Consider the following 18,022-nt stretch of genomic DNA (forward strand, 5'->3'; position numbering starts at 1 on the left):
TCATTGGATGTCAATCTCAACGGCACATTTTATTATCAATCTCAACTCCCTGGGATCATACAACTCTTGCAGCCACTAGGCGCACCGAGTTATTGTGGCTTTCCCATCCGTACGAGTTGGGTGGACTGGGACACATAGTCACAGTATTTTGTCCAAGATTACTGCGCGTTGCTATACCCGCAACTAGGTGTTTGCACGTATTCATGTGGCCACCATCTGGTCATATACCAACGGATTCGTGGGTTCTTTTAAGTGCACAGGGTTGTGTCAACACTGAAAGAGTCTGCACACAAAGTTGACTCCAAGGTTTTTACACCCGGTCACAGGTGGCTACGATCCCGTCACCTCATGCTCGCTGGATCACTAGCCTGGCGCTTTAGCCAGCTCGCCCACCATGCCCCCCATGATGTCGTATACTTATTGGAGTTTCTCTGATATAAATATAACATGGAATTGAAATATTAATTTCATATAATTACCTGGATACCCACAAGCACAGCTCACAGAAGACAGTTGCATAGTAGGCTATAGTGATAGACATATCCATCAAAAGGTGAAATTATATAGTGGCCACAGTTATAGCGCCACACAAGTTATAATTGTGTACTGTTTGATTGTAATGGTTCTTCTTTTCATTAAGGTAAGAAAGGCGTACTCGTTATTTGATACAGTTCATCGTATACAAAATTGTTATATTCTAGATAGTATATGATTTTATCGGTGGCCAACGTCAATAATCTAATGTAAGCCGACAGAGACATAATAGCACTGTGTGTGTAATGATGTCCATATGTTTGTATATAGAAGTAGTCATCATTGCTTATGTATATGAGGAAGATCATACAGACTAACTTGTGTGTTTAAGATATTTGTTTTCCTGAACCTGTGTGTATTATTTAAGAAATGCAGTTCCCTCTACCACCATGTATAGTGTAATAAAGCACACTTTCGCCCTGAACTATTATAGTTAAAGTACGAGGACGCTTGCGTCCGATTGCTTTAACGTTATAATAGTTCAGGGCGAAAGTGTGCTTTATTACACTATACATGGTGGTAGAGCGAACTGCATTTCTTTTCTAAGATGCCAAATATAATACTTTCTAAGGATAATTACGATTAATTTAAGGCAGAAAACAAACGATGGTGTCGTGACCTAAATTAAGATTCCTCTCACAGGGCTAACTGGCGCGCTGTTCTATTGATGTGTCTGCCCCCCTACGTTAAGACGAACGTTACCAAAAAAAACCAAATGATAACAGTTTGATGACGGTTTACGTTCGGATTAAATATCTTCTCTGAATTATTTTAATTACATCTGTCATTAACGTAAACCATATGGGGCAATATGAACGTCGCATTTCTACTACCAACGTAAGTTTAGATCAGTACATCTAGACGAAGCTGAGTAGTCAAGCGACATTCCACGATTGCATTGTGGGAATGTCAACTTTGCGAACGTTATCGTGTCGCTGAAAATTTGTCGAATTGACACATTTTAACCGTCGTAAAACATAAACGTAATGTTTCCACCAGTGATGTTAGCTGCGTGAAGCAACTGCAAACCAAGAAACTTGATCGAACGGAGTAGTTTACTGTAGGAGGCCGTACGAGGCGATGACAACTGACATGCATCGTGACGTCGCTTACATTGTGACGTAATGACGTAAAATGGTTCGACTACGAGGGGGCACACTAGAATGGCGCAGTGACAGGATAACGTCATTCAATTGTTACGTCATAAAGAGACTATACCTTTATTGTCTGATAATGTATTTTTTTTGATTGTTCTAACCGCTAGGCATCTTAGAACAACAATTTTTTAATGTATACGTTGTGTGTTTACAACCGCCTTTAGCACAACATGCTTGTCTTAATGGACAGGCATTCCCTATTATTTGAGTAGGATTATTCACTGTCATATGAAATTTTGAAAACAACATTTATCAAATGGTTAATATTATCTTGAAAGTAGCATTAATGAGACGGTATAATAAACAATAAAGACACAATATTCGACCTGTACATAATTGTTACCCAGATACTCAACGCAATACATGTTTTGACACAAACGTCGACAAACCAATAATGAGTATACAAATCAACTGATAATCAATTCTGATAATCATCTTCATGGATATTTAGTAATAAGAATAATTCTCAATAGCTTTCATATCCTACTGATCAAATACACTTGTCATGTCTAACGTTTTTACTTTATTTAGTGAATAGCAGATTTTACTTGAGGCATATTAACCTAAGCATATTTATATAATTCTCATTGAATACAAGCAGTCATGGGTCAAAATGTGCGCGCTCCATTATGAAGCGCTCTCCAGAAACGACATCCTCGATAATCTCCAGGGTATACGTTACGATCACTCTCCACTATACCCTGGATGCATCCACGGCTTGGCCCGATAATTATCTTACCTCCCTTTGCTGGCTCCGCATTCTCACAGTAGCCAATCAGCTAAGCCGTCGTTACATCCGAACTTGCCAGTGTCAACAAAGACAGTGGTCGCAGTCACGAAGGTTTGTTCGCAGTGCCACTCAGATTTTTTGGGAAATCATACTGACAAATTGACAGATCTGAAACCTTAAAAAAATATATGAAATAACTCCTTCTACCTCTTTCAGAGTACCTCTGCATCAATTGTGTTGGCAAGATTAAACGGTTAGAAAATTTAAGAAGCGAAAGTGAGTTGTGATTGGTACGCTCAACTTCCCGGCGTAGACACCTGATTGGATAAAAAGCCAGCAAAGGGAGGTAATACACTCATCGAGCCAAGCCGTGAATGCATCAAGGGTATAGTGGAGATTGATCGTAATGTATACCTGGAGATTATCGAGGATGCAGAAACGACAGTGTGCCTAGTTCCACCTAAAGCTATACCTTCTACCTATCCAGCAGCCCCCTTAAGTGCTGTCCCCCTTAAGTACCTTACTGACATTGATTTTACATAGTTCATGTATTCTTATTATCATCACATTTCTGTACTGTTTGCATTCTATATTGTACACACAACACCACTGATAGTAAAAGGCTGTAACTGTTCCTCGTTTTCTTATAAAGGTATATCAATCTCCCAAACCCGGGTCAAACGCTTGGTGATACTATCCACATTTTGCTCTCTCCATCGCCATTGTTGTTCGGACAATGTTCGTGACTCTGCACACGACCCCATAGAAACAAGAGAAGACGAGGATCACGGTCTCTTTGTGAGAAAAAACACCTGAGCTTGACGGTAAAGTACAAATTGATGTACAAACCCAAACCGTTTGCGGTTACGCTATTGGGGTCAGATTTGAATTACGGGTCGTTCTCATTGCCCAAAGGCTTAACCCTCTGAACATACTGAGTTTCGGCTACATATGCGATAACTGTTTAAATACGGCTTGTTCTACAATAAACACAGAGTCGTTATACAATACTTTCCCTTGGCACTGTTTGAGGGGCATTCTAGCAGTTGCAAGTAATGGATGCTTATACAATGTCCATGCTTGACAACGGTATACGCACCAAAAGGTCGCTATTATAATTAAAGAAGTTGATCATCCATAAAGTCTTGTCATTCCTTTCCCTTGGCAGTTTCGCAAAAGAAAATTCAGAGAAATTCTGTGTCTCTAGAATTAAGCCTGCTAAAATGCCAAGGCACAACAAGGCTTCACTCTACTGTTCAGTTTCAGGATCAGTTGATTAAGGCCTTCTGTTCCAGTCCGATTAAAACCCTCAGTCTGTCACAACCACGCTGTGTCATCTGAGTGGTACAGTTTACACAACGAGTTGTGATGAAACGCAGTGATGAAACATTAAACGTATACATGAAACACTACACGCATAAATGAAACGTTAAATGAACCACATAAGATGCGTTAAATACTAATCGCCTATTCCGTCACTGCATTCGTGTTACATCCTGGAGTGGAAGATTGGAAGACATTTACTGTGGTCATAATGTTTAATGTCCTAATCATGAACGTGGTTGTAGATCACTTGTCTCGTGTAAGCATAATCATGATAAGTTGATTCATGACTAGATTAGGTATAAGTATAACTTCCGACTTTGGAAAATCACACCATGAAATATATATGTGCGCAAAACAATTATGGGAGGGTTATTGTTTTTGCTGTGTAACGCCCCACTCAGCAATATTCCATCTATATGGCGGTGTCCCGTTAATAATCGCGGCTGAACCAAAAAGATCCAGTGATCAACAGCCTGAGCATCGATCTACGCAAATGGGATACGATGACATGTCAACCAAGTCAGCGAGCCTGACCTCCCGATCCCGTTAGTCGTCTATTACGACAAGCATGGGTTGCTGAAGAACAATTCGACACTACGCATACACATTTTAGACGTAACTGCAAACTGTAAATGACCCTCAAAATCGGATATGGATTCTATGGATATGTTTCGTAAAATCGTAATGTAGTCATGAAAACAAACCACAGTGATTCTGCATGCATTGCTCGTCACATCTGCAAATGTTTACGTTCCGAAGTTCCAGCTGTTGCAGAAATGCACTTTCCGAGCTTTAGTGCACATTTTCATACTTGAATGTCCCAGCCGGGTCGACTATAATAGAGATACTTCTCAGTATTGAAGGCGTGCAGGTCCAACCTGCTCATCATCATAGTTAGCGGACACCGTGCACGTATTCCTGTTGTGTTCATGGACATTGATATTAACTCTCATGAAAACGTACTTGTTTGTGCAGAAATTTAATATGAATTGATTTGAAACTGGTTTTAGTGTTTTGTATCATATGTTTTAATACGATTGTTACAGAGGACAAGGGATACTGGGACACTTCTTATCTCATATTCCACATTATTCTAGAAACTACAGAAGCGTACAATATTACGTAACATTAAAAAAACAAAGTATTTATTGCCAAAATACCATGTGTTCACAACAGTCAAACGAATCAATAATAAACACACACGATACCATTTTGGATATGAGTGGCAAACACAATGTCAGAATGACCACAGTGTTGACATGCAAGTTGTTGGAAAGGGCATGTACGATTTAGTGAATGAATTAATTCTTTAAATATTTGTAAACAATGATGGTGAGGTGGGCAAAAGTGAACAAGACATTTTCCATCTGAACATATTCTTTGAAGTGGCGTGTTGAAGATTGGCCGTCATGAAGGAAGAGCTATCTCTTCCTCTGGCGTATCCCGGATAACGGCCCACTTCTGTACGTGACCTTGTCCAAAAATCAGGTACACGACAGTTCCCAACCCAAGCAGACCAGCAGTGAGGAAGAATACGATCTGCCATTGTTCTCTAGTTTTCTGCAAAAAGATCAAACTAAAAGTCATCTTTGCGAATACGTGAATAAAACTCTTTCAAAAACGTATTTTTGAAGTAATTGTGTCCTCTTAAAATAATACTAAAACAGAAATTAATTATACAAATATTTCTATTCGCATGCTTTTGTTTAACAATTTGCTCTGTTTATCTACTACACGATCTAAAACTATGGAATGAATATAAAAAAAGCACATCAATGAAATACTCGTATGTTCGTGCGTTAATTAAGTTGTTATTTTCCATGATCGTTTCATGCAAAGTTACATCAAGGAGAAATATCTATCTTACATCTGTCGTTATCTCAGCAACAACATACGGAGCCAGAATTCCAGGAATCATGCTAATGGCGTTGGAAACGGTCATAATTTTGGTGGCAAATATAGGTGCAATATCATAGAAGTTGATCAAGATTCCACAGAAGGCCAGTCCCCCAAGGCCAATGGCTAACGTCAGAATGGCCACGGCTGCGTGACTTTGGGTGCAGTCCAGATAGCTCAGTATGATCAACAGAATACCAGGAACAAGATGACCTGAAACAGGTGATAGATGACATATCTGGGGCACCTTGCATGAAAGTTCACATTGCCAAATGCATTCAAAGTAACTACACTGAGAAATGACTACAGGTATAGTATTATTTGAGTTGAGTTGAAATTGGGTTTAACGTCGCGTTGGTGAATATTTCGCTCATATGACAACGTGCATGTGTGTGTATGTGAAGGTGCGGCTGCTTGTACTAGCCCAGACTGAAACTGGTTTTATAGTGCTAGCACACTGAGATACCATGCCGCAGTGAAGCATGAATACCCCACTCAGACACATTATACTGACTCCAAGCCGACCAGTCCTCGTTGTACCCATTAATGCCGAGCGCCAGGCAGGGACCAACAAGTACCATATTTTAACGTCTTTTGGTATGACGCGGTCGGGGATCGAACCCGTTACCTTCCGCTCTCCGGGTGGACGCTCTAACCACTACACCACGGAGGCGGTCAGTATTATTTGAAGGGATGTATTTCTACACACTGCAAAAGTGTTCTTCTACATCTCCTGAACGATATGACTATTCTTAATTTCAAATACAAATATTATATAAGGTACAAAAGTGAACCAAACTGAAGACTTTTATTTCGACTGAGCTCTGACGTTTCATGCTTACATCATTCCAGATTTGTTTACATAGAACTACTACAAACGTACATATACTTACCTATGACAGTCATGAGTTTCCTAGTATACGTTACGCTAAGTAACTGTTTCTCTATGAGTGCATCCGCACAGAATGACCCGAGAAGAATGACGAGGAACATGGCCAGGTACGGTATGAAGGAATAGGCGCCGTTCTGTTAACACGAGGATCAACGATGACATCAACTGTTTCATAACCAACATGGACAGAAGCACACCAACGTGAAGGTTTTGGTGATTTGGCCACTATGAGTTTTGCCTGATCGGTCTTCGTTACTTCATTAACATGTGAGAATTCTGGATTAACTGACTACCGTGAAATAGTTGAGTTACTATGTCACGGTACACCATGTCTCCAAATCTTTTCTGTCATACTACCTCAATTCACACATTCTCTCAACCTTCAACATGTTCACAAAACGTATTAAAATTACTTTCTAATGCATCGGCCAGTTTGTGAAACAGTATGGGTTTCAATGTTTCAAAGGATTATCACAATAGTTACCTCGTTAATATACAATGTAAGGTGAAATTGGGTTTAACGTCGCGCTGGAGAATATTTTCGCTCATATAACGACGTGCATGCGTGTGTATGTGTAGGTGCGGCTGCTTGTACTAGCCCAGACTTAAGCTGGTTTTATAGTGCTAGCCAACTGAGATACCATGCCACAGTGAAGCATGAATACCCCACTCATACACATTATACTGACTCCAAGCCGACCCATCCTTGTTGTACCCATTAATGCCGAGCGCCAGGCAGGGACCAACAAGTACCATATTTTAACGTCTTTTGGTATGACGCGGTCGGGGATCGAACCTTCAATGTAAGATACATGTATTCATCAAAAGTATATGACATCTTTTTCTTCCCTTACAACTCTATCTGATACTATGCCAGGAGCATAATCAAGCATTTCCAAACGGAAGATCCTGGCAATTACAGTGCTGGTCAGTCACCGACTTTGGGTTCGATCCTCGCATGGGTACATAGGATAAAGCTTATTTCAATTTCCCCGCTGTACATTGTCGGGAGGAACATTGGTTAAGGCGACAGAAGATATTTTCTTACACTTATTAACACCTTAATGCCTGTTTTAATATTATGCTCGAGACTACTGACCGATTTAATGTCAAATTGCAGTACTTCCTTCATGTAGATAGGCAGATTGGACATCATGAGGAAAATGCTCCAGTTATAAGTCACCTGAGCACAAACTATACCAAGGAAGGGCAAAGATGTGCATATTTTTAGCCACGGTGTAGGCACCTGCAAGTAAAACCAAACCATGCTCTCATTAATAATGTGTCGTCTTGTGGAAACGTTTTTTGAAGCCGTGCATATGATAATTAAGTAATAATATTTGGAATGAATTCATACTGTAACATGAATACATGTAAAAATATCTTGTTTAGAATAATGTAAAAATGATATATTTAGAAATATTTCAATAGTTTCTTCCTACTTATAACATTCGTAAATCAGGTTTGATTTGTGAGTAGCTATAGGGTAGGGGAGTGGGTAGGGGAGTGGTCGTCAAAGTCGCTGCAGTAGACTGTACAGAGTGACATTCTACAGGCATGCAAGAGACTATTTTGTTTCCATGTTCAAATTCCAGAATTCTTTCTTTATGGTTCTATGTACATGCTCGTGGGTTTCACTGAAGTGGTAATCGTTTACGGTTCATGTTCCCAGACCAAGCTGACACAACATGAAATAACTGGAACAATGCTCAGAGAGTCGTTAAACCAAATACCCACACTCATCCATACTGACTTGAATCTATGAGTCTCGCTTACTGGACAACACACAGTACAGAGTTGCAAACTGTTTCATGTACTTCGTTCAAGAAATCCAAAGTCACATATGAAAGTTGCCACGTCATTAGGCTTTAAATCCCATTCATAATGCTCTTAAATTATATCCTAACCTGTTATGTCCTGAAAGAGTTCAGTTCTTTGTTTCATTGTGTACTGTGGTAGAGAGTGTGTGTGGCTGCGTATTGGGCAAGGGCGGGTCCTTGAATGAAAGTTGATGTGTCATGCTCGAAAGACAGAAAGTCGGTATTCATGCAGTCAAGCAGTGTATCACGCCACACATATGCCAAAGAGAGGGCACAAACACAAGGCATGTTTTATTCATTAATCTTGCGTAGTGTTTCCATAAATCGGTTCTCCTGACGAATGGCATTATCAGATACAGCAAGGACTGGTAAAAGAGGCGCAGGCTACAACACGACAGAGCACTAACTCTGGACAAGTGCCATCAGCAACATGCACATATACGTACACACAAATGCAAGTCTTTAGTGAAATAACATAGATCGCGACGTTTAGCATCATTTTCATTCAGTATGATTTCACTTGTTAATTCTTGATATCTTTACTTTCAGGCTCAACATATCACAAATGTATATGATCAACACAACATACTTTATACCTGACATGTATGTATAACTTGTTTAGTCACGATATGCTTGAAAACGGTATAAGAATCTTTACCGAAACGTCGCCATTTGTCAAAATAAAGACGTTGATCATCCTTAAAGTCTTGTCATCCGTAGTCACGATACAGCTTAAATACTGTCGATGTGACTTCAAATCTTAACTCACTCACAATACCTGACAGTTAACCCCATAACAGTTCATGAACAGCATGTTTCCCATCCACAACTTCAAGAAGGCTTATCAGATGAAAATGCATTGACTTACTGACACGCTTTTTAGGGTCGACCTCCCTAATGCTGCTTCAATATACTGTTTTTCCTTTGGGTGTATTCTGGGGTGATGTGCGGGTTCATCGTACATACAGTACAGCCAGATGAATGTCCAGCACAAACCCAGGACACCTGGAAGAAACAACCTGTATAAAAGGGACACAGACGGGCGTAGTTTTTAGAACTATCAAAGTAAGGGAAACCGCGTATTGCCTCGCATATTGTACCAATGAAAGGAATCGAACACGAACGTTTTAACCGCTAGACTACCCTACTGTCCAACATACAGTTCATTCACAAACATACAGAAATAAGGCCACTTATACATTGCTGAATTCCACGCTGCACGGGCATGCTCTAAGCGTATATAAAACATAAGGACATTATTACACTACATAATCCAAGCTACCTGTGAGGGTCTAGAAGGTTAATAATCATATTACTTATCCCACCGGGCACCTATTTTCAGCTGAGTGAAACAGTGGCAATTTGGAACAAACTCAACTTGCCTTAGGCGAGACCACATATGCCATGTGTGCTTTTTTGTGAAGCTAACGGAAGTCCTAGAAACTCTCAAGTGCCAATTGCAAGCTGCCAAATACGGCCACCCATCCAAGACTCTCCGTGACCAATGTTGCTTCACTTAAACTGATTTGTGACCTGGGCTCTGTTCACAAGACCACACGCCACCACGATATATGCCACATGCAGTGTCAACATGTACATGTGCTCATGTAAGTATGGTACCAATGCTGGGAATCGAACACGAACGCTTGAACTACTTGGCTACCTTACTGCCCCATCAACATACATGTCTCATACACATGCTACGCAGTTGTACATACACTGTCTACGTGTACAAATAATGCTATCAGTTAACATAGTGTACCAATACTGGGAATCGAACCCGTACGCTTGAACCAGTTGGCTGCCCTACTGCCCTACATCCAACTCAATGACAAGCATGTTATGCTTCATACATGTGCAGCAACGTTGTACATACAGTGTGTAGATGGGCATGTAATGTGGTGATGATCTAATGTGCCATGTGGTAATTATGTGGAAGCTAACTCTTCAAAATCGTTTTCTTTTTTTTGTTGCACATATCATTTAATAACTACATATCAAAACTTAGCAACTGATCTATCTTGAAATATATATTCCAAAAAAATATCTCAATAAGTGTCATGTTTTGCATAACAGTCGCTATCATTTTACTCAAGAGTTTCTTTTCTTTAATTCATGTTCCAACACATATCTTTCGACACCTGTGACAAAACTACACTAACACAATGCCCATATGATATCAAATGTTGACCTTCGCCAAACACTGGTTACACACTGCAGGGTTAGTGTGTACATAACACACATGCAACAACACTGTGTGCATAGTATCTGTACCAGAGGCAAACACCGAACCTCGTGAAAAACATCAAGGGCATTTGAGGTACGCTTCCTCCAGTACTGGAGTTTCACTTAATATAGTTCAGAATGGTGTGCAGTATACCCATGCAGAAAGGAATCATAAGTTTTCACCACGCTGTAGATATGTGTCCATCATAACAGTGCCACTTTGGTAAACCAATTTTAATATTTTGTCGAATTTCCTCTAAATTTCAATTATATGTTTACCTTTTAGGTTTTGCAGCCATATTCTCTCATATAGGTTAAATTCTCGATATTTAATATTTCAAAATAAGATATTCGTGATTTCGAAAAAATATCAAAATTCCAAAAATTATTGTAAGGCTCAGAACATATAAAAAATCTATAATAAGTCTCCGCAAGCCATTTTCGAAAACAGGTATCATTATAATGGAATAACCTTGGCCAGTTAAATATATACTTACATGTGTTGTTCGTCAATACATGCAGATCTTTGCCTGGTCTACGTGTTTCCTAAGCTAAACCGTACACTTAATCAGTATTTCAAGTATTGTTTATTCTTTTCAGGTCAGTGTCTCCTGGTGATGCGGCAACGTCAAGCATATAAGCAGAATGACACTGACGTATGATTTGTCTTCCAACAATTAAAAGCGTTTGAACAGGTCTTGCATCATTGAAAACAGCGGAGGTCGTACAAAAGGGTAATCACAAAGAGAGTTAAATACATATGGAGCTCACCGTAGAGATAGAACAATGAGGGCCATCCTCCAGCAAACTTCAGCTTGCAAAGGAACGCTGATAGAGGAAACACCAGAGCGGTTGCTGATATGTTTCCTGAGTATGTAATGCATATGAGACGACTTCGTTCTGTCGGAGGCGCCCATTTTCCCCAGACAGCGAAGATGCCAGGAATAGTGAAACCCTAAAAATGATCAATTAGCGATCAATCAATATCATATGATTTTATATGTGTTGCTATAAATATTTATTGTTCATTTCTAAAGAGGAAAAGCTGTTGTTTGGATTATATAGACACAGGTATTAACAGTCCATGTTACGTGTTTCCAGGTCATAATTACTAACATTGAAGACTCCAATTACTGCTCTGAGTACGAGCACTGCCCAGGGAGACCACCTTGCTGTGACCGGTGTCAACAACGTCAGTACTGACATAAAGAACATCCCAGTCGCCACCACTTTCTTTGATCCCCATCGTTGTATAATGATTGAGCAGAAAATCTGGAGACCCATATAGCCCCAATAAAGTCCTCCCAGGACAAGGCCCTGGGTCTCCTTGTCCCAAACCAGCTCCCCGTCCTGTGTGGAAATGGAAAGGTAATTAAAGCAAAAAACAAAACGATAATCATTCCAACAAGCACTAAATATGAATGGAGGTATCCATTGCTCATGGGGCGAATATGAAACTGTAATTCCCATGTTTTACAGGACTAACACGTAAATGGTTGGTTATATCGAAAGGTGTACATCCTGATCGGTCGTATACACAATAAAGTTGATTTGCTCAATTGGAAAACAAGAGAGTGCATTCTTTCCCACTCGGTAGAATCGAGTGGGCAAATTGTTTGTTTGATTTTTCTCTCTGATGTTGAAGATGTTGTTTAACGCCACACCCGACAATATTTCACCTAGCTTAAGATTGAACCCGAAAATCCAGTGATTAATATCAACACATCATCAATACGATGACATGGATCGACCGTATCAGCGAGCCCTCTCGACAGCGTTATTTGCATGTTTTGATGAAGGGTTTTATGTAACAGGCTTAGACCTTGAGATTGAGTGTTGAACATAAGAACTAAAGTATCTTATGCAACTCAATCTGCCGTCCATTACGTGTAATGTGTACATGTTCTTCACATTTATGTTATTAGATTGTTCTGCTGTGAACTGAGATATTATGGTTATACGTTTACATTAACTTCTTCATACTGCAATATTGCACATCTTGAAAGCCGTATGTTACCGCGTTTCGTGAACTACATGTAGCTAATTGACGTATTACAAAGTACATCCAATGTAACATAATTGTTTCCCATAACATAAAAAGTTTTTCCGAATTTATGATTTTTGAATTTTGACGTAGAACGTGTAATTCTAACTGCTCACTATTTAAGCAGCATGGCTTTTTCAATTAATATTTTTCATAGTATTACCTAATTCGTGGTTTGTTGGACTCACATTCGTCCATACCTTAACAATGGTTTGCAAGGTTCACATCCATCCATACCATAAGAAGGGTTTGTAAGATTCGCATTCATCCATACCTTGAGAATGCTTTGCAAGATTCACCTTTATCTATATCTTCGGAACGCTTTGTAAGATTCACACTCAGCCATACCTTAAGAACGGTGTATGATTCACATTCATCATACCTTAAGATTGTCCTCCTGAGAGTCCCGAAAAATTCAAAGAAAATTTAAACTCACCAGAATTTTAAAACGTAGTAATTTTGTGATTTTAAATTATGGCTAAATGACTAGTTCTAATCGCCAGTGGCTGAAGGGATTTTTTATAATATACATCCAGGTAGGGTCCATGCAGGTAGCAATGGCACTGTAAGTCCCCATGGTCCTTCGTTTTGTGATCTACTTTCAGTTGATGGCGATCAACAGCCTGGTTTTGTATTGTATCGCCTTCTATAGTTAAAATGTGTTAGATCTAATTACTAGTTATATATTCATATCTGTGATAATCTAGTTGTTTTACTGTCTTTCGTTGACAGGTGTTTATAATTATATAGTTTGAATTATTATAAATCTATAACTTGATTAGTCACGATCGATATGGCTGAAATATTGCTGATGTGACTTAAGATTAACTCACTCACTCTCTCACTCACCCATACCTTAAGAACGGTTTGTAAGATTCACAATCATCCACACCTTGAGAATGGTTATAAGGATTCACATTCATTCACATCATGTTTTGTAGAATCCATATGCATTCATAGCTTTAGCATAATGTAATGTCAGTGGCATTATTTGTCAGATGCACATTGAATCATACCTCAAGAAAGTTGTGTAGGACTCGTATTCACCCACACATTAAGCAAGCTTTGTCCAATTCCTGTTCCCGCCTTAAGCATGAATTATACGATTCGTATCCATTGCTAAATTATCAATGACTTGTAGGATTCATGTTCCAGAAAATACATCCAACAACCGTAAAATCGAATCATGACCGGAACATAGTTTTAGTGACGAAGTGAGTGAGTGAGTTTAGTTTTACGCAGCACTTAGTTTTACGCATATTCCAGCTATATGGCGGCGGTTTACTGACGAAGAAACTTGAAAGTCTTACCTCCTTCTCTCGTGTATTTTCTTCAGATGTCTGAGTGCCACACGAATGGTATGGAGACTCACCGGCTGTGACATTGTTCGTGACTCCAGAGGGCGTGTTAGATATGCTTGTATTGCTTCCGATATACATATATCTCGCTGTGTCGTTTGAGAAGAGGCTGACATTGTCGATCATGGAATGGCCGTGTTTGAGGATGTCTACGGCAGTGTGGTTCACCATGCAAACGATGGCCATGCTGAGGTCGCCGCGTTGAAGGAAGGTGTTCGCCATACCGAAGGAGCTAATGAAAGCCATGAAATATCGGGTGGAGCGGTACCAAGGCGGTGCCACTTCATCTGAAACATTTACAAACGCATCTTTAAGTAACGTGCAGTGATCTGTCTGAGGCTCAGAAAACATCAATGAAACGGCGACAGCTAGAAGTTTCTGACATGCTTTTCTGTACATGAAATCACATGGAGAAACACATGAACCCATAACCTACCACGCTACAACCCTTTTGCAATTTATCCAGTTCACTCTTTATAAGAAAAACGGTATCTCCATTACACCGTTTTTTTAAGGATTGATCAATCAGATTCGAGAAATTACCAAATAATTGTAAATAAATTAATTAACATCCTTTGCAATTTTAAAGATGAAACTGGTTAAACTACTTAAAATGCAGTTTTGACGAATAACGTCTGCCTGCCTATTAAGCATTATGTCATAAAATATACATTACCTATTGAAATGCACCCTGAAACATGTTCATCGTGAACCTCTGACCACTTGACCATAACAAGGCAGATAAGTCGACAAATATGTCCTTTGAAATGTAGGTTGCATGGAATGTTTTGTAATGAAACAGTGTTGTGAAATATATAGGCTTGTTCCGTACAGTCAGCCTTACAGATATTGCAAACATTAGAATGATGTGGCGAGTATCCTTGTGATAATAAAAACATTTATCACGACAGCCAACCTGTTATATGGAAATAACACCAGCAGTGGGGCACGGTGGCGGAGACATGTTTTGTTATTGTTTGTCAAACATTCACACAGCTGGTGTTTGTCATTGTCATATAAATGTCAACAAACCTCTGTGACAATTGTATAGGGAACATGAAGGTCACAGTTGGGTCTAATAATCCGAACAGCATTTATTCATGTCATATTGTAAATCGTACGACGTCTTAACTAGTGGATGAATTATTAAAAGATGTACCAAATGTACATATAACCGCTCACAACTTTAGATACCGATAATCACACACTGTAATGTGCGACGTTTAGATCGAAGTCAATTTTAATATCTCCCAAAGAGATACGTCATGAGATGAGCTTTAAGAACGTCGAGAGAGGGAGAGCATCTCAGATCAGATCTAGAAAGACACTTCTAACATAATTTTGTGCACTGACTTCCAAATCAGTAAACACGCTTTCTGGGCTAAGATTGACATTGGTTAGAAGGGATGATTTGTCTCTGACACATCTAAAATAATCTATATAAGTTGTCTCTTTCTTGTGGGGAGGTAGAGGCTTTGTATCCCTCTACTGCTCCACGCCTGGGTGAATCGTGTTGTTCTTAGGCACACAGGGGGTCAACCTGTCAGTCAAACTGTTCTTCTGCGATTGAGATATTTAAATAATTACCATTTGATTGCCACTTCAAGGACACATTTGATGACAGATGCTATTGTAGTGTTATATCCACTATTGACCGGTATCAGTGATGCGGAAAGGCTTATAAAGAAATATGTACATGTAAGCCTGGATTATTGAGAGCAACAGGTTGTTACTTTGATTGTCACAGATAACAATCAATATCCTCTGACTGTATACTCAACAGCTGGTAAGTGTATCACTGGTAATGGGAGAATATTTGACGGTTGATTTAATGCGTTTGAAATGATAAGCAAATGAAACCACTGTTCAGTGCGAACAATTTGAATTACGTGACAACACACAATGAACTATAAACTGAATCTCATTCAAATATGTGTAAAATAACATATATATGGAGAGCATTCACGATATCTGGAATATTGCGAAAACCGACGCTAAGACACATCGCTGAAAAAAACCGTATAATATAAATAACAATTTACACCGATCTTAATGTTTCCTAAACTACCATTCGCATCCATGCTAATGAATCACGTCTATTTACTTCCGAGTTTATTTCAACGAAAGGTTCAGGACACTTTTTAGCTGTTTTTAACATTATTCCAGGCAGGGGACACGGCAAATAGGCGTTACACATCGTAACCTGGGCCTTAGACGAACGCATATCAACGCATATCAGCTAGGCTACCCCACTGCTCCTTATGGCAGCTCACAAACGTCACATGGCAAAACACTTGAAGGTAGATATTACAACCTTCTCCACAAAGACGGTAGGGCTTCACACGAGAATATATCATCTAAGAGATAGAACATCTGTATAATGTGTTTAAAAGGAATATCCAGTTAATATTGCGACATTGTATGTCAGTAACTAGTCCTCACTAGACACGTCAGGTTAGTATCAACACATAAACACTTATATAATTATATTAATCTTGAACGCCACCTTAAATCCGATCCACCTCGCATCACAGCACAGAAGAGTCCCTGTGTGTATTAATAGCTAACGAACAACTCGCCCACCGCAGTATGAAGACCCGTAAGGGCAAATGGGATGTCATTATCCTTGGCAGAAACATGCCACTATGGTAACCAGAAACTGTTCATCATACTGCTCCCACTTTCGACATGACATCTTGTACATCCTTATGAAAACCTGCCGCCAACGTTGCGATAGACTATCATGTTTCACCAATGATAGACGAGTTGTTGAGTACATCCTGTTTCAGATCGATGCTTCACGTGTATCCCCAACGGCTGGAGGAAGACGCCACGATGAAGGCATATCGAAGCTTTGTTTCGCTCAGTTATTACACACGGTGCTAATACATAGGAGAAGAAACAAAACATCTTTGACATTACCTGTTCCTGACATGCTTCCATGAACACCCTACGTTCCAGACAGAGAAACAGAGGTAATGCAGAGATGTGATTTGTTGCTGTTTCGTCAGATGTTGTTGTGGGTAAGCCAGCTGGAGTTACCGTTCTTGAATATCGACACTACTGACTGCGCGCAACCTGTCTTGGTGGTAAGGAAATAATTCAGTAATAAAGCACTGTGTGAACTCATATTTACATTTGCCATAATTATTACCCTATTGGTATTATATTGATATATTCATATGATATACAGTATGATATATTAGATTTGGAAATACTAAAGCTTAGGCGTAAAAAGATAGTAATAGCTATGTAATATTATGTAATATGTGATAACTCCAGATTCATGACAATCCTGGTATGTGGGTAACGTAGTAATACAAGCCACATAACGTAAATCAATAATCAATTATATTATAGTGCAACGTACAAAAACAGACAGGATTACGAAACACCTCTCTTGTGCTTGAAAAAGGATGATTTCTGCTGACGATATCTCATTTTTACATTATAACAGGAGGTACATCATGATTATGATTACAACTCACTCAACCACACCAAACTGCACAACACGAAACACTGCACACTATGCCCCATGAGGAGCGCACACCACATCACACGAAACACACCACACTACACGAAACACAGCACGCCAAACCACACCTAACCACACGAACCACCGCACACAACAACATAATACAAGAAACACAACGCGAAACACTACAAGAAACGCCAAACTCCACACCACACGAAACACTGCACTCCACACCACACCACACCACACCACACGAAACACCTCACATCACACCACCTCACACCACACCACACGAACATCGCATACCACAGCACACACTACACGAAACACCTCACCTCACACCACACCACACGAAACACCGTACACCAAACCACACCACACGAATCACCGTACACCACGCCACACCACACGAAACACCGTACATCACATAACATGAGCCACCGCACATCAAACTACATCACATGAAATACAGCACATCACACTGCACGAAACATCGCACACCACACCACAGGAAACACCGCACATCACACCACACTGCACAAAACACCGCACATCACACCACAC

At 39.7% G+C, this 18,022-nt stretch overlaps 1 protein-coding gene across 2 annotated transcripts; it reads right to left on the minus strand.

Annotated features, from left to right (window-relative positions):
- Positions 1–3,999: 3,999 nt before the first annotated feature.
- LOC124259616 (uncharacterized transporter slc-17.2-like) lies at positions 4,000–17,001 on the minus strand. Of its 2 annotated transcripts, XM_046693785.1 has the most exons (9): positions 16,906–17,001; positions 13,936–14,270; positions 11,698–11,931; positions 11,353–11,536; positions 9,224–9,360; positions 7,635–7,781; positions 6,537–6,669; positions 5,615–5,856; positions 4,000–5,307 (listed from the first exon to the last, which is right to left on the minus strand). In XM_046693785.1, exons 1-9 carry the CDS (start codon positions 16,916–16,918, stop codon positions 5,155–5,157), a joined length of 1,578 nt encoding a protein of 525 aa, XP_046549741.1. In that variant the 5' UTR covers positions 16,919–17,001; the 3' UTR covers positions 4,000–5,154. The 2 variants fall into 2 exon arrangements, with proteins under 2 accessions (XP_046549741.1, XP_046549742.1); XM_046693786.1 differs by lacking the exon at positions 11,698–11,931.
- Positions 17,002–18,022: the final 1,021 nt, after the last annotated feature.

The sequence above is a fragment of the Haliotis rubra genome, unplaced genomic scaffold (assembly GCF_003918875.1).
Source record: "Haliotis rubra isolate DU_JTF1 unplaced genomic scaffold, ASM391887v1 Scf73, whole genome shotgun sequence".
Taxonomy (NCBI): Eukaryota; Metazoa; Mollusca; class Gastropoda; order Lepetellida; family Haliotidae; genus Haliotis; species Haliotis rubra.